Below are 24,288 nucleotides of genomic sequence, written 5' to 3'. Positions count from 1 at the left end.
AGCATATATGTAATTACAATTTAATAATAGCTATAATAAATTTAAAAAAAAACACATCTCGCTTCTAAGTCACGTATATTTAAGCTGTTCTCTGTAAGAGTTGCCACGAAACGTGTCGTCAGACTTGGATTTTCAACCGCAACTCAAAGAGCATGCTTGATTTCGAATAGACGGAGCTTGATTTCTGCGAGCCTGCTTTCATCTTGTTCGCTCAGATACAGTCGATTCTTATTACGTAGTAGTCTTACAACATATGTTTTCATAAGCCTTCGGAATAAACCAATGAATAACTTAATTCAGAGTCTAGACAAAATGCGTGAAATATTTATTTTATCTTTAACTAATAAAATCTAATTCTCTTTATAAAAGCAGGTACATGTAAATACATCAGATGCAATAATTGAATAGCCATTTATAAGGTGGAAACTGTATAAATGACAAAATATAATTCTTATATTGAATTTCATTTTATGTAATTATGTACATATTATAAGTAAATTATATATTAAATGCTCTGTAGACTGATTTCATCTTACGAGTAATTTAATAATGAAAATCTAAGTCAGTTTGTAATAAAATTCAAGTAAAGAAATCAATTTATAATAAAAAATTCATAAAAACAAAATGACCTTCCTCGTGTAAAACAAGTATGTTAAATGTAACGTTTTGGTGTCATTACAGTCAGACGAATTACATTGCGATTATTTTTATGACTGTACAGAAATTATTACAACTTATACAAATCAAACAAAAAACAAAGCTGAAATAACGTCGTAAATTGCGATGGAATAGATTCATTGTTATAATAGCAGTTACTCGGTGTATTTACACAACCGTTGAGAAAATATTGTACTACGAAAAAAAACATTCTCAAATATAAAATAAAGATAGGAATTGAAAAATAACAAAGTTATTATAAAAGTAAAGGCAGTTAATCAATTATTTATTAATTAAGGCGTTTTTCGATCAAACAGATATTTAATTGAATTTTAAAATGTTTTTTCCAGTCTTTATTTATCTGTTACCAGAAATCAAACTAGTTTATTAATTGTTACCGGTTCATCAGCTAGATTTAATTATACCAACAACAAATGTTTAAAAGATTATATAGTTCACGTATAAAACAAATACATGTTTTAAGTATTATAACATGGAAATACCAGTAAATAAATTGGGTAAGTATTTAACGTAACTAATATATTATGTATAATAGATTCTACGGAGTGATCGTTGTGGCGTTCACATTCTTATATGAGTAAATATTTAATCTATCGCTACACGTTGTTATTACAATTGTATTATGTATATATTGTTCTTAAATATCTTAAACATATAACGATAAATAATACATATATGTATATTTTATAATTTATGTAAAATTAGCTTAATTTTTAATAACAAAAAAAAATACTTTAAGGAAGCGTAATGTATTTTTTAACACTTTTGTTTTTCTGTTTTCTATAGGTCTGTCTTTCTGTTATCGAATGGTTCTCTACATAACCTAAAATCTGCTGAACAAAAGATAATGTCATGCTGCTTGCACTAGTATCTTCCTTGCATATTAAAGTAATTAGTTTTTGCTTACCAACGGCTTTATGTGTTCTGCGAAGCACGGGCCTCGGAGGCGAAACGGATGCCGCTCACTTGCTTTAACATGTTCTTCTCATATCCGTGTTTCCTTTACCAACCCGACTATCAAAAAGCTATCCGAACAAAACATTTGACCCACTGATTTAAATTTTACAAAACCTTAAATTTCAATTTCTTTATAATTTAATATTTACTATGATAAAATGTATATTTATAAGGATTATAGTTAGAAGTTAATTTATATAACTATACCAGCATAACAATTTATTGAAGAAAAATACCAGATTTTAAAATTACGATAAAATAATTTAAAATTTTTGCTTATTTATTCTACAAAAAGTTACCTGTAGAAGTGTGCACTGGTGCCATATTTATAATAGCAAACACATTAATCAAATGCCCGGCGTTAACGATTACAACTAAAAACGACAACTTTTAAGCACGCAGGGGCAAAGGAATAGCATTATAAATCACAAGTCACGCCACAGTCTTAATAAAAGAAAATCGTTAAAAATACACACATTGGACAAATTTTAAACTATAAGCTTTAGAAGGTACTCTAAAGCTATTATTCACTACTTAACAAAACAAAAAAAACTTACTTTGTTTTGTTTAGTTTTAATCATACTTAAAAAGACAAATTCATTCTATTACAATTGTAAAGAGAGTTATCAATACTGTCTTTTCATAGAGAAATTTAAAAATAGTTCAAAGGGATGAAATTATGATTACCTAAATAATGGTTCACTCGGTATGTAGTTTACCAGCTCTGACTGACTGTTTCCATCTGAGCGTACTTTCATTAAATCTTCAATAAAATTCCATAATTCTACCGATGCCCTCTTAAGGTCTATATTATTCGCTGGTAATCAATGTCTTTGTTTCTCTTATTCCGAGTTTATAGCTCCTCCTCTATTAGACTAAAGCCTAGCGAGCGTACTGGTCACTATAAAACTTTAATTTAAAAATACCTTAGATATTCCGAAACTATCGCTGTTCGATAGTTTAAGTTTTCATTTTCTTCTTTTCTCGAAAAAACAAAGAGCTTAGTTAATAAAATAAATTTACTTTAGGATCAAAATATATAGTATAACAACACGCACAGAGCATTCCTGCCTCTGCCTTTTTATTTGGCAGACATTAAAAAATGCTTGAAATGAATAGATGTGCTATACAATTTGCTCATGTCTTCCTCTTGGATTGATTAAAATTCCAAAACGAAAAGAATATCAAAAATAATCGATGAATAAAAGGGGTGCTTAGGCTAAATGTAGAAATAAAAACTAAATTCCAATGATTGAATTAAAGAGGAATTTTGTCAAAATTATACTACTGGTGGTAGAGCTTTGTGCAAGCTCGTATGGGTAGGTACCACCCACTCATCAGATATCCTACCGCAAAACAGCAGTACTTGGTATTGTTGTGTTCCGGTTTGAAGGGTGAGTGAGCCAGTGTAATTACAGGCACAAGGGACATCATATCTTAGTTCCCAAGTTTGGTGGTGCATTGGTGATGTAAGCGATGGTTAACATTTCTTATAATGCCAATGTCTATAGGCGTTGTGACCATTTACCATCAGGTGGCCCATATGTTCGTCCGCCTTCCTATTCTATAAAAAACAAAAAAATATATAGTACCTAGATTTAAAAAATCGGAATTAGAAGCAAATTCTTTTTTATATATAGAGTACGCACTAGTCATAGTGACACAGATTTATGTTTATACCTACCAACCCCAAAACCTAAGGAATAGGTATCCGTATAAGTAACAATCTATAAAATTCAAAACAAAAAATATTACTTAAGAAGTTAAGATTAGAATAAAAGGAAATAGAAAAAACAGAATTACAACCGAGTTACTAATTTCAACCTGAAATCACAACGAATTTAATATTATCAATGTAAATTATAATAATGAAATTAATAAAAAAAAATTAAAACAATCAAACGAAACGACGACAGAATAACGACAACGCAAGCTTGAACGAAATGCAAATGTAAATATGTATGGCAGAGGGTCACTCTACTCCGTAAAATCTGGACACGGCAATTCAGAAATTGACGTATTTAGCACACCGTCATATATGGGCTAATGGCCGCAACGATGCCGCAACGTATATTATAACAACAAAAATACCTACGTTTTTATAACTATTGATAGACTCAACCTATTTTTATAAAGTAAAGACTAATCGGAACCTTGAATAACTAATAATAATAATTTATTTATTATATATCATTCATAGTTATTTCAATTTGTATTTTTTAGCCGTTTCAAAAATTAGCCCGCACAAACAGATAAACAAAAATAAAAAAAATATTGTTTTGGTTTTGGCAACTAACAAATAGCCATATTAACTTTAAAAGAGCCAGTTATTTTGAAATCACAGACAGACACTTTAATTTTATTTATCTGCATAGATATATATATATATATATATGTTGGGGATATATACTAATGTTTATATGTTGTGAAAACATGATTCCTAAAAACTTTCTCGATAGAAAAAAAAGACACAGAAATTAAAAACTATTACTTGTACTTATTACGTATTTAATAAATACTGTACATACACCAATGAAAAATGATACATAAAAACTAAGTTTAATCGATGTTTATTATGTATCGCTTGTGCAAACGCATTGTTTGACAAAGACAACTGTAGTTTTTACATATACTTGCTAATACATTTTCAGTAGAAGTAAATAGTCTTTGATCTGGTCCTACTAGAATGACAAAACTCTTCATTCACCTTTGGACCTATAAAGCCAGGAGAGCCATATAAGATTTCAAAGCACTACTTATTTCATAATTGTAAATAAAAATGCTGTAAGCATCCTCTTCTTCTTCAATAGCTCTTCCAGGTTCAATTTATTAGCTGAGAGCTGAGGGAATTTTGTTTTCGTCATATTCTGTGTTTTATAATTATGAAAGGTGTTAGATATTTTAAAATGTTTGTTAAAAAAATTGTTGAGATTTAGAACCACTTAGACAAAGTTTGATATTGGAAGGTCAATTTCAGTAAAATTTGTTACGTTAGTTGTATCAAATAAAAATTAAATGTACTTAACCTAATATATCAATGAATCGACTCGAGGGACCTAGTGATGTACCTGATGTTTCATTCGCTTGTTAGGCGGAGGAGATGCTGTCAGTCTTCCTCCGCGAAAGACGATGAGCTAGTCTCATTATTATTATCTAACAATCTAATGTCGTGCTCTCCAACCAAAGCAGCGACGATATTTAATAGAGTTTTGGCAATCATTTTAACAATGAAACATATAATAAAAATAAATGATACCCTATTAAAACCAAAATATTAAAAATGCCCAAAACAAAAATAATAATTAGTTTATATATTTTTTTACCCTTAGAACTTGTAAACTTTATTTGTACCAAAATGCATATGGGCCTCCTGATGATAAGTGGTCACCAAAAGCCCTTAGACATTGGCATTGTAAGAAATGTCAACCATCGCTTACATAGCCAATGCGCCACCAACCTTCGGAACTAAGAGTTTATGTCCCTTGTGACTGTAATTACACTGGTATTATTACTGGCTTATGTTGGTATTCCTAAATAAATAAATACCATAAACTTTTATTTACCTCGGAAGGTTCTGAATATTCGTCTAAATTAAATAACATTGTTCTTTCATTATTTGATTTTAAAAATTTCATCTACATTTTTGGCTATGCTGAAAATATTTTCAGAACAGACTATAAGATTAAATAATATATTTTTTTACACATAATAACTTTTGTTCCAGTTCAAGAGTCAAGATGTAAAATGAAATGAGCAGCAACATGAGAATGTACAACGCATCCTAAAAATCCATCAATCATCTTAAAATTTGAGCAACGCTGCTGCTGCTGCTGTTCATCTGATTTTATCGCTGTTATGATAAAAATAAAAAATTACGACTTTTTTATTATTACGTTTTTTTTATATATTTGCTGGGAGGGCAAATGACTCTAATCCAACTCAAGTCCAAACGCGACTACGGCCAGTACAGTCAGGAAGAATGTTCTGCACTAGCCGCCTTCGCCTTGCCGGCCCGCAAGATGCCTCGCCTCGTTTGAAGGAACCCGGGTTGTAAGAGGAGGGGAACACGTGAGCTGGTAAGGAATTCCATTTTTTGGAAGTGCGACAAAGAAAGGAGTTGCCAAATTACTTTATGCGCGATGGAATTGATGTCACAGTTAGGCGGTGATTGGTGATTGGTGGTGATGAAAGAAGATTTGTTTTAATGATGAAAGTAAAAATCAATAACCTTTAGTAGTTGTAATAGATTAAAAAAACCTAAACGAATATCGATTCAATACGACTATCGATGCTGTGATACCGTTATTATCAATACTGTTTATTCCCATTCATAAGCAAAGTCCATAGACAAATTTTTCAATATGATTAAAAAACAGTTTAAAAAAATGTTTCTGTTTTTTTGTAAATGTATAATTAATAGCGGCTTTATATACAAGTTCTTACTGCAATTGCACATAATACTAAATTATATATTTTTTATTTTATTTTCAAATTTTATCCAATATAAAGGAAAAATATAGTGTTTGAATAGAAATAGTTAATTATTAATTAAAACGTCGTTGAATTAAATTAGTGTAATATCAAAACGCTACATAGATAACTTAAAAATATACATATATTTAACGTTGTGTGAGTAAATGTCAATTTTAAAGCTATTTTTATATTCTGTAATCTGTAGTTTCGTCTAAAATCGTTGTAGGCTAATGTAAAAACAAACTTATCATTTATCTTTTACGGTATACCACGTAAGATAAAGAGGTACGAATTTGACAAACTAAACGCAATAAATAATACGTAAGTTTCGGCCTTGTAATATAACCCTGTCGCGTATAATGAGTTTTGTTTTATTAAACATTAAAACCGGAGTGTCATCGGTATAATGATGAAAAGAGCAATCGAAAAATGTTGGCGTGATTCTGCTTCACTGATAGTGCTTGCTAAACGGAATCCGGATAGTTCATCGAGTGGAAACACTGCCGATAGTAACTACGATATCTTGTTGCAGACTCGGACGCTTGACGCATCTTTCTCGAACGGTGTTGTGTTTCCGGGCGGTGTTAAAGAGGAGGCGGACGCCAGTGAACGTTGGCTTCACCTCCTCGGCTCTTTCGGCTTCGATCAGGGGGACTTCGAAACTCTACATCGAGCTGGTGCTCCGATCACTCCTATTTTTGCAGATAACCCTATAAAAAGGTAAAAATTACAACATACGATATTTAAATCACGATACTCATCTAATTCTTTATCATATTATCTATTTTGAGTATTTTAATTTTAACATTAAATAAATTTATAATGCAAGCAAAATGTTTATGATAAATTTAAAGATATAATAAGGTAATGGTTGAAGCACAGTAAGTTCATTACTTTCTTGTGATAAAAAAATGTATTTCCTTTTTAAGAAGTAAATGATATTACAGTATAAGTAATTATGGTTTTTGAAATTACATTCAGTTTGACCTTGACACCTTGTGTGGGTTTTTTATATAAAAGTAATTGTTGGCAGACACATTGCATTAAGAATAACCGCAATAAGAGAAACATTTGAGGAACTTGGTTTGCTTATCTGCAGCTCTAAGCATAAAACATCGAATAGCTATAATTGGGCGAATTTTATACCAGACATCGACTTAAAATACTGGCAAAAAAGGGTGAGATATTTATACAAGACATTAAACAAAAACACTAGTTTCACTTATTATTTGTAAATGTCCCAAATAAACTTTAGTGTATTTTGTTAATTGAATGTTAAAATATATTTATTCAGGTTTATTGAATACTTCAATTAAGTACTTAAAGATAATGAGTGTCTTTCAATTCTTCATTTTAAATATTAACAACAAACTTTATTATGTTATGCAATTTAAAAAATGTTATTAATACTTAACATGTTAAAAGTGGTTAAAACAATTTCAGGTGAGTGAAAATCCCTCTGAGCTTTTTAATCTGTGTAAGGAGTATAATTGCTACCCTGATATATGGAATTTACACTATTGGAGCAACTGGTTATCTCCTGTTTTAATATCAAAGAGGTTTGATACAGCATTTTTCATAGCTGCATTAGAAAACAAACCAACACACATCAAAGCTAACTCTGAAGTATTTAAAGTTGAGGTATGCTTTATGTTTCCGTTTTTAATTTTTTTTATATTAAAGCCTTAAATATATAAATATAATTTAAAAATATGTACTGTATAATTCATGATTCATAGAATGGAGCCAAGAATGCTAGCAGCATTGCCCCAATATGTTGATGATTTAGCAATAAGATGATGTGTTATTTCAATAAAAGTTTTTGCTCTATTACTCCAAGATCCAACTGCAAACAGAACAAAGACATAATTTGGAATAAGAGATGAATATTTGCAAAAAAAATTTTCAAATTAAATTTTTCTGTGGTGGCTCCACCCTTTACATTGTTTCCTAATATGTGACAGAGCCACTGTGTCAACACATGTAGCGTCCCTCCCTAGAGCCTGCCTTCATAATGAGGAAACCAATATCAGTCCATCAAATGTCTTGCCATAATCACACCTAATTCCACTAGATAATTTCCAATAAGAACACAAACATGAATGGTGGCAAGAGCCCTTTTTATAGTATCGATAAGAGTCCTTGGACAAGAAAGACCATGTAAGCCGAAAGAGTCAACCCTTTTTTTTCACATCTGTGATCTATGCACAGCTTTGTTCCCAGTTGGTGGCCCTTTATCAAGCAAAAAATTCTTTGTCTAATCGATTTTTAGAGGTTAATGTCACAATGCTCAGTCCAGACTATGTCTGACATGACATCAATTGCAAAAGTATGATAAAGGAAAACATAATGCAACATTTAAAAAAATAAACTTTCTTTTTTCTAGTGGGCATCTCCTGAAGAAACTTTAGAAAGAAATAAAAAAGGTGAAGTTGAATTATATCCACCTCAAAGCTATGAATTGAATCGATTGTCATTCTTTAAAGACATTGAAAAATTAAACAATTTTGCTAGAGAAAGAAGCAGCCACGGTGATGAATTGTTTTATCCTGTTCGTATACGAGCTAAAGATGGCATTGTGTTCCTCTTACCAGGTTAAGTTTTGTTCTTACAGTTATCAGTTTTATATACGAATCATTTCTAGTAGCTTCCATGATAAATATTATAACATAACACATTATCTTTATAACTTGCAGTTTGCTTTATAAATGTATAATATATATTTAAAGTTTAATTACTTTTTGAATTTTCAGGTGACCACCTCTATCCATCAAATGTAGACCTAAACAATACCACTGTAATTAAAGAAGACAAAACCATATTAGCACTCAGAGAAACGTTTCATTCACTTCATCGTTTTGAAACAGATTTAAAGAAAAGTGTTATTGTAAGACAAAACTACATACCAAAAAACCATATCAACATGGGTGACCAAGTGATCCCCGCTTTTATTAAAATTCATACACAAAATTAAATAATCTTATCCTTGCCTTAGTCATTGGCCTTACTAGTAGTACAAAAAATAAAATATTTTACAAACAATACTTTAGATTGTGTACCCAAGTATAAAACAAAAATTAAAATGGCGAGTTCAGGTCACATGTGGCCAAACAGTCAAGATGACTATGAACTATTGGAAGTAATCGGTGTTGGCGCAACGGCTGTAGTGCACGCCGCTTTCTGCCGTCCTCGAGGAGAGAAATGCGCTATAAAACGAATCAATCTAGAAAAATGGAACACCTCTATGGATGAACTCCTTAAGGAAATCCAAGCCATGTCTAGTTGTAACCATGAAAATGTCGTAACATACTACACTAGTTTCGTCGTTAAAGAAGAGCTGTGGCTCGTCTTGAGACTTTTAGAAGGTGGCAGTCTATTAGATATAATTAAACATAAAATGAGGATCTCCAATTGTAAACACGGTGTCTTCGATGAGGCAACTATAGCTACTGTTCTGAAGGAGGTGCTGAAGGGCCTCGAATATTTTCACCAGAATGGACAAATTCACAGGGATATTAAAGCTGGTAACATTCTTCTCGGAGATGATGGTATCGTTCAGATTGCGGATTTTGGCGTTTCAGCCTGGCTGGCGACGGGAAGAGATCTGTCGAGGCAAAAAGTGCGACACACGTTCGTCGGTACCCCCTGCTGGATGGCACCCGAAGTCATGGAGCAGAACCATGGCTACGACTTCAAAGCAGACATTTGGTCCTTCGGCATCACAGCCATAGAGATGGCGACAGGTACTGCGCCCTACCACAAGTATCCCCCTATGAAAGTGCTGATGTTGACCCTTCAAAACGATCCGCCGACACTCGATACCGGTGCCGAAGATAAAGACCAATACAAGGCCTACGGCAAAACATTCAGAAAGATGATATCGGAGTGTCTTCAAAAGGATCCCACAAAAAGGCCCTCGGCGACAGAGCTGCTCAAACATTCGTTCTTCAAAAAAGCGAAAGACCGGAAGTATCTCGTGCAGACGCTCGTGTCGATCGGGCCCAGCATGGAGACGCGCGTGCACAAGGCGAGCAAGCGGCAACCCGGCACGTCCGGGCGCCTGCACCGCATGGAGACCGGCGAGTGGGTGTGGGAGAGCGACGAGGAGGACGACGACGACGACGGCGAGGCGGGCCGCGACCGACCAATGAACCACCTGCTGCGGGCCGACTCGTCCGACAGCGACAGCGACGCCGAGCCGCGCGCCGGCTTCAGCATCGGCTCCGTCGAGCCTGAGGACGCGCCGCAGATCAACCTCGTGTTGCGCATGCGCAACGCCCGCAAGGAGCTCAACGACATCCGGTTCGAGTTCGCGCCGGGCAAGGACTCGGCGGACGGCATCGCCACGGAGCTGGTGGGCGCGGGGCTGGTGGCGGCGGCGGACGCGGGCGCCATCGCGACGCAGCTGCAGCGCCTCGTGGACGCGCACCTGTTCCCGGGGGGGGCGCCCGCGCCGCGCTCGCTCACCTTCCGGCTGGAGTCGGCCGACCCCGCCGAGCCGGCCGACGAGAAGGGGCTCGTCGGCTACGCGCAGATATCGATCGTCGACTGAGCGCCTTCCCCGAACCCCGCGCCACTACCTCGCCTCTCTCGTCCGCCCGGATCGTCTTATGGACAATAATATTGATAGTCTACGTCAGCCGTATTTCCTTTTTGTAATATTGTGTAATGGAATTTAAACTAAGTGTATCGACCCACGTTCGTCGTCTCGCCGCTTTATAATTTGCGATATTGCAGACCAAAAATCTGCGTCCTGACGCGAAATGACGAATCGTTAGATGAAATGACTAGACCTTGCGAACGTACCGCGTACAGAGAACACGGCTGCCGGTAAAATTTAATTCTGTTCGCTATACTTTATACGAGCTCGTATATTATGGTAAAATTACGGGCTCCTACTTTATAATTCGTAGTTTCGTAATGTTTAAACGCTATAATATCATATAATGCTGCATCCTAATTACAGACATATTTTATGGGTGAATAAGGAATTCATTATTAATATTGTTTATAGCTCAAGCTGATAAAAAATATATTTGTAAGAATGAATCTGAATATATAAGTTATATATTATTACGTGTTTATTTCGCTATTCTATAATTAAAACACTGTAATAGACTTAACTTTTAATTTATGACGCTCAAATATTTTTATTGGAATGTATATCTTAGTTAAGGATATCACACTGTGTGACACAATCGCAAGTTGAACGGAATTTTATTCTCTTGCTTGTTCGTACTAACTTGGTTCCTTTAAGTAGTGCCATATTTAGTTTTTTCTAAATATGTTTGTGATAAATATTGAATTTTTCAATACTGTATTACCGAGCACAACATTCTGACATCATTACAGTGTTAAAGTAAGCTGATGTATACACCATGAAATGTTTTAAGTTGTTATTTGTTTGTTGCTTATTTTGGAATTATTTTTTTAAATAATAAAATGTAAATGACATTGACAGGATGTTTTATTCGAATAATATTTTTATTTTATTTTTCAATTCTTTATTTATTACATTTGTGCTTAATTTATTATTACAATGATAGTCACAGGCAATGTTTTCGTGTGAATAACTACATACAAATTTAAAAGCGGGATGGCATAACAATCTGGACTGTATTGCAATGTGGATGAATTGACAGACAAAAGTCTGAAACTAATTTGGCCTCTGCATAGCCAGTCCTTATAAAAATACGTTCACCATAATCTTTCGCTAGCTTATTACAATTAACCTAGACTAGAAATATCAAAGTCACCGAGTAACTAAAAGCATCGTTCCAATTTATAAAGCTGTAATAAAAATACAAAAATAAATTTGTAGCAGGTACAAATGAAGTAAATCCGTGATCCACAAATAACACGGCAATAAAATTATCAACTATCACTGCAAGAAACATTCTATGCTATGTTCTTATAAAGTAACTTCTAATTCTGTACATTATCAGTTATCTATTTAATGCGCATGTTTGACACTTCATTTATAGCTTATTAGGTATTTACCTAAAATAATTCTATTGTAAATTGAACTAAGTTAAATGTTACAATAAGATCTACCGCCGCTGGGCGGCGCCAGGCAATCAAAATGATATGGCCAACTTAAAATAAAAATGGCAAACGACTTTTTATACAATTGTCACAATAATCTAGCTCGTACCTACGTCATTATAAAGTAACTCAAAATTATAACAATCAGATAATTTATAAAATGAAAGATATGTAATAAATATAAAACAATAACATTTTTAGAGAACATTAATAATAAATAGCTATAGAGGAGATTTTTATATAAAAATAAAGTAGACAATAATTGTTTTGCTTGCGCAGATAATGGACTATACTAAGTGTGCGCACTTAACAAAGCCTATTTTAGGATACAATTTTATCAAAAAATTGATTATACGTTGCGTATTTTCTAACAAAATCTTACACTAACATTCTTAACCAGTCAGACCTGACAGAAAAATTTCATATATAAAAGTACAATGAATCCATTTGTAGCAGAACTAGTAAGTACCACGCAAACGTTATTCTGTATATCTACTTCCGTATATATAAAAACAGATGATTTGTATATCGTGACAGATGTGGCGTCCATTGATAGTTATCAACAAAATAAACCATAAAGTATTTTTTTTTTTAATTTTATTACATATTCTCAAATATTATATTTCTATGTTTAGCAATTTTATGGCGGTAGATTGAACAGTATAGATTATAGAAGTTAATGTTCTGGAGCGCCATCTGGTGGAGAATTCTAAATTTGAGTTATACGACACTCCATGAAAAAATTCATGTATGTGGCAACGATGTCACAGACTAAACATCTCAAACATCTATTTTTATACATATATATAAGATAAAAAATAACACTTCATTTTGGTATTGCTCGCTAGCATTATGAACATGAAGACATAAAATGCCATAACCGAACTACATTAACCGTCTAATATTTCTCACAATATTCTTCACAAAAAACAAAAATGGGGCATGAATCACAGCGAAACTGTTAAAAACACAGATATTTAAGCGTAATATTGTAATACTATTAATGAGGAATCATGTATCGTAGGAATATTTAAATATATAATTGGGTATTTGATTAAGTTTTAACAGAAATGGAAAGACCATATAAATTTTATAACAAAACATATTTTTTTACGTACAAACTATAAAATTATATCAAATAAACTTTCACCTTTTAACGGTACCGATGACGCGCGAGTGACGTCACAATGGTTTGCTTCATATTAGCAGACAGCTTCGTGTTATTTCGTTTATAATTTATTTATTCAAACACGTTAACACTATGACGTCACAAAATTCGTTTGGCACATTTTGTACTTACAATATAATTTAAACATGTCCATTAATTTTAAATTGTTCCAAAAAAAATTTGTCAAATGTCAATTCCAGAATATTTTATGATAATATATTTGTACAGAATAAGATAGATGATTATTATAAATATATCATTCAAATACCCAATTATAATTTCAGAGTCCATTTTGCATAAATTGTATTGGAATTCTCTTATTGCACTCTTAATAAAGTTTACATCCCACTGGTAGAAAAGGTTCAAATATAATACATAAAACACATAATTATTTCCGTTTTTATAAATATACAAAGCTCAAAGACTTTGAAAGATCTTAGTCAACACCAAAACAAAACTGTGCGTTTTATTAAAGTACTAATAATTAGTAATAACAAAAAAAAATTGTATATTAATAAACTCACTTTGAATAAGATTCGAAGACTTAATATTCTATATTTTAAAAAGGTTATTTTATAATTTGTGACTAGACAGAGAGGCGTTTAGGCGAGCACTTTAACACAACTAATAAAGCTGAGGCAGACCCAAAAGTGCTTACTTTCATAAATATTAAAAAGCATAATGATTCTAAAATATTTAAATATCTCCCGACGTATAAAGCTGTTGGTATAAATTTAATAAATAAAACTGATCTGTAATCTTACTACTAAAGGCTTTACCTACACATTTTATTACTAGGGTAATTAGATGTTGTGTCTTCTTCTTTCGAATGTCAAATCAATGATGATAGAAAGGGAGAAACGTTTTCTTACTGCACACCGCTATACAACTTTTATAAGTAGGGGCGTAAATTTATGGCAGGTGTTTATATTATAAAGCAATTCTTCAACTAAAATCCCTTCTCTGGGATAAGTACATATCACGTTAATAGCATTTTGAAATATGTCGAGCATTCCTCGACAAATAAGGCAATGAACCGATTTTATAACGAATAATAAATATTTCTATTAGTTTTACTGATATTAAAAACTTTCTATGTCTATTAAGATTTAATTCACCAATCGTTTTGTAACGAAATAAACACAGCGTTAAATATATGCGAAAGAAGTATTACTTTAAAAAAACCTAATTATTTAAAAAAAAAAATCAATTAATCATTTTCTTTTAATACTCGAACTTATTTTTGTAGGTTATATTTATAATCGATAATAATGTAAAGGTACTCGATTACAAAACAATAAACATTGAAATAAATATAAATATCTCGTTATTGCGTTTTCTTTTATATAATATGCTTAAAAGTAAATAAATGCATTGTTTGTTAATATTTAAAGCTAAAAAAATAAAAATATATTAAAAAAGTAGTTAAGTTTGGAATGTTCATAGGATCTGAGATTCGTTATTTTTTTAAAAATAAATAGCTTAGCTGTTCACTAGGATACAAGCACTTGTAAGTTAACGCGTACGTTTAAAAAATAATTAAGTACAGTTCAGCGTATTGATCATCGTAAATAAATGCAGTACGTAGTATCAAATTATAAGAAAATAAATATTTCCCTACATAAGTAAACCTAATCCTGATGTTGTCAAGATGTGCAACTGTTTAATATCATAATTACGAGTCCGGAGCCCTAAACTAAGAAAACTATTTAGAAAGCTTCGCAAACTCAGACACGCGAATTAATAGAATAAAAGTAATAGAAGTCTCCAGGTACTTTTAACGTATCACTTGAACGCGTACGGCTGAACGGTACCGAATCACCGACTCCGGCTGCGCCTAGGATCAGAAGAGCTCGACGACCTTGCGCTTGACGTAGTCCTTGAGCGGCGCGTAGTAGTGGTGGCGCAGCGACACCAGCTCCGGCTTGCGCTTGAGCGCGCGCAGCGGCGCCCAGTCCGTCTCGAACAGCAGCAGCGCCGCCAGCGCCAGCGACAGCCACACGAACACGAAGGACGGCACGAAGGCGCGCAGCAGGCTGAAGGGGCGCGGCGGCGGCTGCAGCGCGGGGGGGCGCCACTCGTCCGCCGCCGCCGTGGACTCGGTGGACGAGTGCTCGTAGGCGTCGCACAGCGGGCGCGGCTTGTCGCCCAGGTGGTCGCAGCACGCCAGCGCGATGTCCACGGCCGGCCCGCTCAGCAGGCAGCCGCCGTCGCACGCGTCGCCGTCCGCCGCGCCGCCCTCGTCCAGCGGCGCGCTGTGCGCCGAGCGCGGCAGGCTGCTGTAGCCTGCGCGCAACGGTGCCGGTTAATGTCCATGGCTCCTACCAAGCCATGCAGGTGTACGAAACAAAAATACAACTTTTTTTTTCAGATTACAGATTTTTGTTCATGACACAACAATGTAACAGTTGATTTGCGATCTAAGGTATTTTGTACGATACCGAGGGAGGCTCGGCCGGCCGGTTCAGGTACAATATAAATGGGTGTAAAATTACCGAAGTCTCCAGTCATCGGTGTAGAAGGCGTCGCGGGAACGCTAGACGCTTTCCTCTTGCCACTTGTACTGGAGCCCTCCTCCTGTGTGGGACAAACGTTATGTTATTATGGCAATATTAATTAAATATTCCTGGCCTGGGATAGGGCAGTAGGTACTCTTGTAAGTTACAAGTAGGCACATAAACTGCATACATGTAAAAAATGGTGTAAACAGCTCCACGTGTGACGCGTTTTCCAACACGTTTTTTTTTAAATATTTATAGCTTGTTAAGTTTCCTTTGCAATATCACCTTTGAAATTACAAGAAATTAGCAACATGTAATAATTAAATATAGTGCCAAAATGTTCAGGAAAAACAAAGAAAATGTTGCAAAATATTTTCAATAAAAAAAAGAAATTATATGCTGTCTTCTTTCGAAGGTCAAATCAATGATGTCAAAAGAGAGAAATCAGTGTTTAAATAAACATTAAATACCGTACGTCTTTTACTAACCTGTGAATCTCGCGGTGTAAGTAATCCATCCCTCTCTAATATTTCCCGTTCAGTTCTACCAACATATTTGAACTTTGTGCCCCACGAAAACAAACCGCCACCAGAATATACACAGGCATCAGACGACGATGGAAGACTATAATCAAACATTAAATTATTTTATTTATTTATTTTATTTTATTTAACACTTTTTGCACAACATATACATAAATGAGAGAAGTAGGAAACAATGAAAGAAAAAGAAAATAAAAAATGGTGCGCAAAGGTGGTCTTATCGCTTATAGCGATCTCTAACAGACAATCTTTGGTGAAAGAATTTTATAAGAGAACAGGTGAGTGGATTTACATATAAAAAGGAGATACTAAATATTTCATAAACTACACTATATATTTATCATTATAGAAGAGCTTATAATTTATGTGTTCCTAGCATTACTCTGATTAGAATCAGAGTTTAAAAATTATATCTAATTTAAAAAAAAAAAAACGTTTAAAACAAATGAAATTTAGTATACTACAATGAAGGTAAGATGTGTTCAAAATTTCAGCTCCATTAGTTGGGTTACAGTTTAATATTCAGATAGATTTTAGACATACACAATAAAAATAAAATACAATACAGATAAAATTAAAAAACATTTTATAATTTCTGCCTTATATGTTTGAGTGCAAATATATATTTCCCTGGTGGTAGAGCTTTGTGCAAGCTCGTCTGGGTAGGTACCACCCACTCATCAGATATTCTACCGCAAAACAGCAGTACTTGTTATTGTTGTGTTCCGGTTTGAAGGGTGAGTGAGCCAGTGTAATTACAGGCATAAGGGACATAAAATCTTAGTTCCCAAGGTTGGTGGCGCATTGGCTATGTAAGCGATGGTTGACATTTCTTACAATGCCAATGTCTAAGGGCGTTTGGTGACCACTTACCATCAGGTGGCCCATATGCTCGTCCGCCTTCCTATTCTATATAAAAAAAAATATATATATATAAACTATACTCACGTAAAAAACAACATTTGTTCTATGGCACAACACCAGACATGCCGGCACGCTGCACCGCTGGGACATTTAAAACCAACTGTATGTTTTTTCTAAAAATAAAAAAATAATCATTTAATTATAAATCACTATTTATATATCTATTCGACGAGCCGGTTGGCGTGGTTGGTGGATGCTTTCACGCCGAAGGTTGTGGGTTCGATTCCCACCCACGACAGATATTTGTGTGCATGAACATGTCTGTTGATTCAGAGTCTGAGTGTAATTATCTATATAAGTATGTATTTACAAAAGAAAAATAATATACGTAGTATATCAGTTGTCTGGCTTCCATAGTACAAGCTCTGTACACGGTTAATTTGGGATCAGATGGCCGTGTGTGAAAAATGTCCTAAGATATTATTATTATATCTGAAAATGTTACTATTTTTTTTCTACTATTAGAAACTATTTAGCTCTTTATTATTATTATATTTTATACATTGTTCCAAGATGAAAACAATACAATAAATTTGCACACCCTTCACATCTCTTTATTTCTATACAAATAAATATGTCCATGTGCAAAAGAAATCATATTCAATTAAAAAGTATTTTGTAACAGGGAAAAGTCATCGTAGCATTCTAATAAATACAAAAACTCACTTCAGGGTAGTTCAAATGAACGATAAACATGCGGCCTTCGAAGTTAATCTTGTGTACTTCAGACCACTTGAAATGATGAGTTTTCCGGCTGCCTTGAAACGTCAGTATGCCGCTGTGATTAATTCCCAAATACAGTTGATTGCCTCTGTGATCCTTAAATATACATTAAAAATATATATATTAGCAGACTAGATTGGTAAAAATTGTTCTGCCACAGATAAATAAGTTTAATTAGTTAAAACAATATATTGAATTAAAAATATATTAACAGATATTTGCTGGGAGGCTGAAAAGTAAGGTCTATGCTTTTTTTAAGGAACAACTGAATTTTGGCAACAGCACCTTTTGATAACAGGTGTTATCTAGGTAATCCAAAAACGTTTTACAAAAAGTGGCCATCAATAAGACCAGCAGATGTTTTAATATAGAAATTAAGGAACATTTTATTAACTGAGATGAAATTAAATAAATGAAAAATACCAGCACTGTCTTAGAATTTGGAAGTAAAAAAAAAATTATAACATTGTTCATTCTAAATGAACATTCTGACTAAATTATCGAAATTACATGTTTTTTTCATTACATAAACTTCTTATATGCTCAATTTAATTTGAAACAAAAACTTAAATTTTTCTTTAAAAATATTAGTCAGTCTTATATGTTTATTTACTTTGACAGGATGTGGGTCAACTCCATATGTATCTAGTTGACATGCAATCTTCACGAATGTCCGTTCAGCTTCCTGTGTGGACATGCCCTTGACTCCAGCTGTTCCACCTGGTGTTCCTTCCATTGGGTCTCTATGCAGCTCCTAAATATATAAATTATCTTTTTATATAGATGCACAATTTATCTTTATATGCCAAAAACATTATCAATAAAACTATATTAATAAGAAAACATATGTAAAATGTACAATAAATATTTTTTTATACCTTGATTGTTTTAATATTATCACGCAAACATCAACAACATTATTTATTTGTCTGTATTTAATAGTATAAGAGAAAAGAATAGATTGTTATCAATGAAACTCATAATTGTGATAACTTATATAGGAAAATAAAAGGCTTAGAAGTCCCTATGAGAGCCAATTCAATCAAGTACATTTGAGTTCAAGTCAATTGATACTGTTTCAAATTTGTAATAAATAAAGAACGCACATATAATATAGTACATCCTTTATGGACAAATAATTTAGTACCTTTTTTATTTTTACAAATTTGAATCGGTATTACTCAAAAACGCAGCGACGTAGGACGTTAAATGAACTAAATCGATTGATTCCTATTGATCTGAACTTCAAATGATTGAACTGCAAATCATATATCGAAATACTCGCCTACTCCCTAACCGTAATATCTTATTTAATCAATTAAGCGTACAGCTTGTGTTATAAGTGGAGAAAACAGCCATAGGTTTCATGAACCTGTGACGTTTTTATCGGAAGGGGGCCCGTATTGCGCCTTGATGCTTGCGAATTGTTTCTTTTACTTTTTACGGCATAGTAGACTATTTTTCACTGTGTAACCACCGAATATGTAAATAAGACCGAGGATGTAAATCATTTATTTAATTTAAAAAATAATGCTTAGTAATGTTTTGTATTCAGGTTTGAAGGTTGAGTGAGCCAGTGCAACTACAGGCATAAGGGACGTAATATCTCTGTTCCCAGGCTTGGTGGCGCATTTGTGACATAATGAACGTTTAATATTTCTTACAATGACCACTGACAAAATAATATAAATTATATATTACCTGTATTCTTGCTTCAATGGCATCTGTTTGTCTTAACAATAGCCTCATTTCTGTGACGTAATTCCCAACATGTATATTAGGATCATAATCACCCAATTCAACTAAAAAAAAAAATTACATACTTGTATTAAAACTTGTGAAATACATAAAATATTTATTATGCAATTATTACTGAAAGCTTTACACAACTTGTGCAATACTCATTCATTAAAACAAATATTGCGCAATATCACAAAAATCGCTTGTTTAACTATTACATATAGAGATTTTTACATAGAAATACTCCATACAACTTTAATACTACAATATACTTTATATTATTACATATTATACCGTAACAGCCTGTGAATGTCCCACTGCTGGGCTAAAGGCCTCCTCTCCTCTTTTTGAGGAGAAGGTTTGGAGCTTATTCCACCACGCTGCTCCAATGCGGGTTGGTAGAAGATATATACAGACATATATATCTTCTACCAACAATATATATAGACATATTATACAATGGAGTCATTTTTATGTTTGTCATTAAATTATTTGATTTGCTATTAATATGTTTTTCAATCAGTTAATTTACATGCTCTTATATTATTTTATTTATTTACCATATTAATCACATTTTATCATAAATGTGTTTTAAATATTTTTATTTACATTGATTTACCTGCCAGTGTTAAAATAAACCATAATTATTATTAGAACAATATTGCCCAATGATTGATACTTGAATTGAATATAATAATTATTCAGTTTTGTCCAGATATTTGTCTATTATTTATGTAAACATCCATGATAATTGAGGGAAGCTTAAGATATTTGTACAAAATGTAAACAAAACAACACATCTTAACAACTAATCAGTTGTGTAGTTAAGAGGTGCTTAACAAACAAACTCACTTTTGCATTTATAATATTAGTAAGGAAATAAGATATTTTTAATACTATTTTAATAGTTGTTGTACTGCCTCCATATATTTCTAATTTACCTAAAGGTAATTGGGAAAGCTTCCAGGCTTTAAGTCCACCTTTTGCACCAACTATATATTATTGATTAAAAAATTGAAAATAAACTTAACAGTAAGGAATTAACTATACTTACTCTGTATAATAAGTGCACCAAGCATGGCAGCTTCATTTGATGTGCAGTAAAGGCGACCATGTAGAAGGTCTCTCTTTAGCTGCAGATATATCTGGAATCTGGTTACATCTTCCTTTAATAGCAATGGATTTGGTGGATAAAATTTCACCCGAAAACTAAATAAAATTGGTGAAGCATCTGAAAAAGATACATTATTATTATTTTTAGGATTAATTGCTTATTAAAAATGTACATTTTAAATAATTTGATTTTAATTACCTTTCACTTGTTTTAATATCAATTTAGCCAAGTGCAGCCAATGCTGAAATATATTTACCATCATTAAAACATAAATTAGTAAATTTAATGTTAGTTGTTATATTTTTAGTTTCATTAATATTTACATACCCTCTGACCACCAGCATCAACATATCGCAGTCCAAAATAGTCTGTCTCTGACAGATTCAGTTGTTGGCAAACATGTTCTAAGAGAAATTTACCTTTATAGCTTGGCTGTAAATAACAATAATAATTGTTTAAATTTTAATAGATAAAATAGCTCCAATAAAAAACGGGCAGTACAAATTTTTGATTTGTTTTACATGCAAATGTTGAAGATATACTTTTTGCTTGTGTTATTATAAACTATGAAATTCATCATAATTTTATCTACACACAAATATTATTTTCTGATATTTTTTTATTCTGATTTAATAACTAACCTATGTTTTAAAATTTATATATATAAGATTTGTATATAAGCTTACGTGAAATTCACATTCTAAAATTTCAGTATCTTCTAATAATCGTACAGTACATTTATAAACAATATTGCTATCACCACGACTTTTGAACATGCTGAAAATTTATGTATTCTTCCTTCGATTTCTAAAACTAGCCCTATCAACTACTCATTTTACTGACTGCTAGAGTTTGAACTTGGACACTGATTTTGAGACCACATACTACAAAATTGTTTTATAGGAAATACCTAAGAAGGAAAAACATTTTCCACATTCATTACTATTTTCAATTCTTAATAGTTCGTCAAATTTGACACAAGATCATGAACCTACCACAGAGACATAAACAAGTCCGTGTGTTTAAGTATCAATATGCACTGGAATAAAAAAAATTACACACTCTTTGTAGGTGGATAAAAAAACAAATACATCTTAGTATTCCTTTCTACAATAGTGTAATAAAATCATAAAGCTTTTTACGTTTTTAATATTTTAAAAAGGAAAATAATGCACGATCAAGGTAAAATGAGGATACTAGATGCGGCTTAAGAGGATATTATAATTTTACTATAATTATATTTTCTCAGTGTAATGTTAAAAAATAAAACACAGTTATTAGCGCATCATTAATCGAACGATAATCAGATAAGAAAATATATTTAAAAAAATAGGGTAACATGAGTTTTAGACGATTAAATCAGTTAAATTTTTATTTTGCAATAACCATCATACCTAATCATGCTTTTAAAACTAGATATGTAAAACATAATCATATTTTGATTATGTTTCAAATGACTAGGACAGACACATGTCCACACGTGGTGTAGTAAATTGGTCATTGACGGTTCTAGTTAAAAAATACTTAATCAGTATAAAAATACGAAATTATTGCTTCGATTTTAATAATGTTAAATTACAGTATTTTAAATTAAATGGTTGAAATTAATACAAAAATCATTGTCGGGGTAACATTATGACTAAAATAATTTAATAATTACGCAATACAATTATTGTCAAAAAACTTTTACTCAACTTAAATTTTTAAACGTAAAACAGGTCGTGACGTCAAAAACGTATAATGTTTCCAGCTAGAAAAAAAGAATCTTACTCAAGGAGATTCAACGATGAATCCTTTATTATATTTTCCAAATAACTTAGTTTGATTAATATCATTTCTCCAAGTGAAATAATGCACTCAATATATTAAAAGATTTTTCTATCTTAACTATGTAAACTTAACATATACATATCGTTTACAAAAAATGTGCCTCTCAAGCCTCAAAGCCTCATCAAGGAAATATTGGCTTACTATGCAATTATATTTCATTAGTTTAATTTCAATTAGGTTTTAATAATAATTGACAAATATTGATGAATTATTTATATTTCTGAATTATATTTATGCAATGATAAGTATTCTATTTAATTAAAGAAAACCGAAAATGGATTAACTTAATGCATGTTGATATAGTTTTCACCGTATGCTATGTAAAGCTATAGCCCAATTAGCTTACATAATATGTAAATAAATGACTGACTAATATATTGTCAAGATTATATAAACAAATGACATATAAAAGTCCAAGAAAACCGGTGTCCAAAAAAAGAACTTTGTAATGAAAAAGAAATTATCACCATGAAGACTTAACTAAAATTAAGTCGATACAAAATATAATGATCAAATTTATGTTACTTGAAAAATTATAGACAACATGAGAAGCTAACGAACGGCTTTAGTCAATAAACCTTTTTTAGTCTGAGTCTCAGTATCCCAGCCAGAGACAAGTTTTCGAAGCTAGAAGGGCCAAGGCAGCAACACATATTCTACAACAGAATCATTTATTTGAAGGAAAATTGTTTTCTTTGTATGGTAATTGAATATTTATTTTAACTGAAAAAAGAGAGGGATCCATCTACATCCACCAATTTTATGTTTATTTTTTGTATGAGCAATGATTTCATATAAATACAAACTGTATTGGTATAATCCTAAATGGTACCACTTCTTTAATATCGCTTTTCAGAAAATTGAAAACTAAAACATCTAAATCAACAATAATTTTTTTGTTATTAATTTTTTTACGGATTTTGAGTTATTTCACGGATTTTATAATTTATAATAACCGAATTAAATTTATTAAAACTTTTCCGCCATGACATGACGTAAGGTTCTTACTGGGTAAACACAGCAAAAAATATAAGGTACAAAGTATGATGTGATGAAAGGAATAAGGAATGGAATTCAATATTTTTTTAAATCTGTAAATTTCTTTACTTGGGTAAGTATCAAATAAGAATGAACACAAGGTGATTTAAAGGATTTGTCAACTTTATGTCAAAATGATTTAAATATTATATTTATATATGCTACTATGAATTCTACTTCGTTTTTAAAGATACAAATTGTAATCATCATAAGTACTTTACTTTTATATTCTTAAGAATAATTTATTATCAATTTATACAAAAAGAAAAAAAGTTATTTCAATGGCACGACAGCAACAATAACTAAACAATAATAATATCAACATTTTTAAAAACATACCTCTTCGTAATATGAGAAAAGTGTGGCCACTACGCTAGCCCAGTCCTGGTTGAAGGTACTACAAACATTCGAAAAGTCTGTCAAAGCACTTCTCAAAAAGTGCGTGCCGTGAAATCAATCTTTTGTATTGCAATCCAACTTCGCCTCACTATATTGCTGCTTCTTAATAATTTAAATATTTTGGTATCTATAATTTTAAAATACATTAAGATTCAT

General features: G+C 32.4%; 2 protein-coding genes and 1 long non-coding RNA gene across 8 annotated transcripts; 2 read left to right on the top strand and 1 right to left on the bottom strand.

Moving 5' to 3' along the window:
- The first annotated feature begins 758 nt into the window (after nt 1–758).
- On the top strand, nt 759–1,675 carry LOC126770716 (uncharacterized). The gene is made up of 3 exons (XR_007669486.1): nt 759–909; nt 1,008–1,175; nt 1,465–1,675. It is a non-coding gene; the product is annotated as an uncharacterized LOC126770716 (long non-coding RNA).
- A 4,593-nt stretch (nt 1,676–6,268) lies between these two features.
- Nucleotides 6,269–11,566, top strand: LOC126770159 (STE20/SPS1-related proline-alanine-rich protein kinase-like). 5 transcript variants are annotated; one of them, XR_007669444.1, is made up of 4 exons: nt 6,281–6,429; nt 6,641–6,828; nt 7,552–7,749; nt 8,495–8,531. XR_007669444.1 is itself a non-coding variant. In XM_050489376.1 (3 exons), the coding sequence occupies exon 3, from the start codon at nt 9,191–9,193 to the stop codon at nt 10,658–10,660; it is 1,470 nt and encodes a 489-aa protein (XP_050345333.1). In that variant the 5' UTR covers nt 6,269–6,393; nt 6,641–6,828; nt 8,862–9,190; the 3' UTR covers nt 10,661–11,566. The 5 variants fall into 5 exon arrangements, 3 of the variants coding, with proteins under 3 accessions (XP_050345333.1, XP_050345322.1, XP_050345341.1); XM_050489376.1 differs by lacking the exons at nt 7,552–7,749; nt 8,495–8,531 and adding an exon at nt 8,862–11,566 and having other exon boundaries at nt 6,269–6,393; XR_007669445.1 differs by lacking the exon at nt 7,552–7,749 and having other exon boundaries at nt 8,495–8,636.
- Nucleotides 11,567–14,705: 3,139 nt separating this feature from the next.
- Nucleotides 14,706–21,913, bottom strand: LOC126772460 (FERM domain-containing protein 5). 2 transcript variants are annotated; one of them, XM_050492835.1, is made up of 12 exons: nt 21,776–21,913; nt 21,552–21,642; nt 21,193–21,297; nt 21,064–21,106; nt 20,806–20,982; nt 19,713–19,813; nt 18,625–18,765; nt 17,955–18,107; nt 17,313–17,401; nt 16,311–16,446; nt 15,817–15,898; nt 14,706–15,607 (listed from the first exon to the last, which is right to left on the bottom strand). In XM_050492835.1, the coding sequence occupies exons 1-12, from the start codon at nt 21,799–21,801 to the stop codon at nt 15,165–15,167; spliced, it is 1,587 nt and encodes a 528-aa protein (XP_050348792.1). In that variant the 5' UTR covers nt 21,802–21,913; the 3' UTR covers nt 14,706–15,164. The 2 variants fall into 2 exon arrangements, with proteins under 2 accessions (XP_050348792.1, XP_050348799.1); XM_050492842.1 differs by having other exon boundaries at nt 21,552–21,912.
- Between the last annotated feature and the right edge of the window lie 2,375 nt (nt 21,914–24,288).

The sequence above is a fragment of the Nymphalis io genome, chromosome 1 (genome assembly GCF_905147045.1).
Source record: "Nymphalis io chromosome 1, ilAglIoxx1.1, whole genome shotgun sequence".
NCBI lineage: Eukaryota > Metazoa > Arthropoda > Insecta > Lepidoptera > Nymphalidae > Nymphalis > Nymphalis io.
The sequence above is the reverse complement of the archived record's forward strand: the minus strand, read 5'-3'. Positions and strand labels throughout refer to the sequence as shown.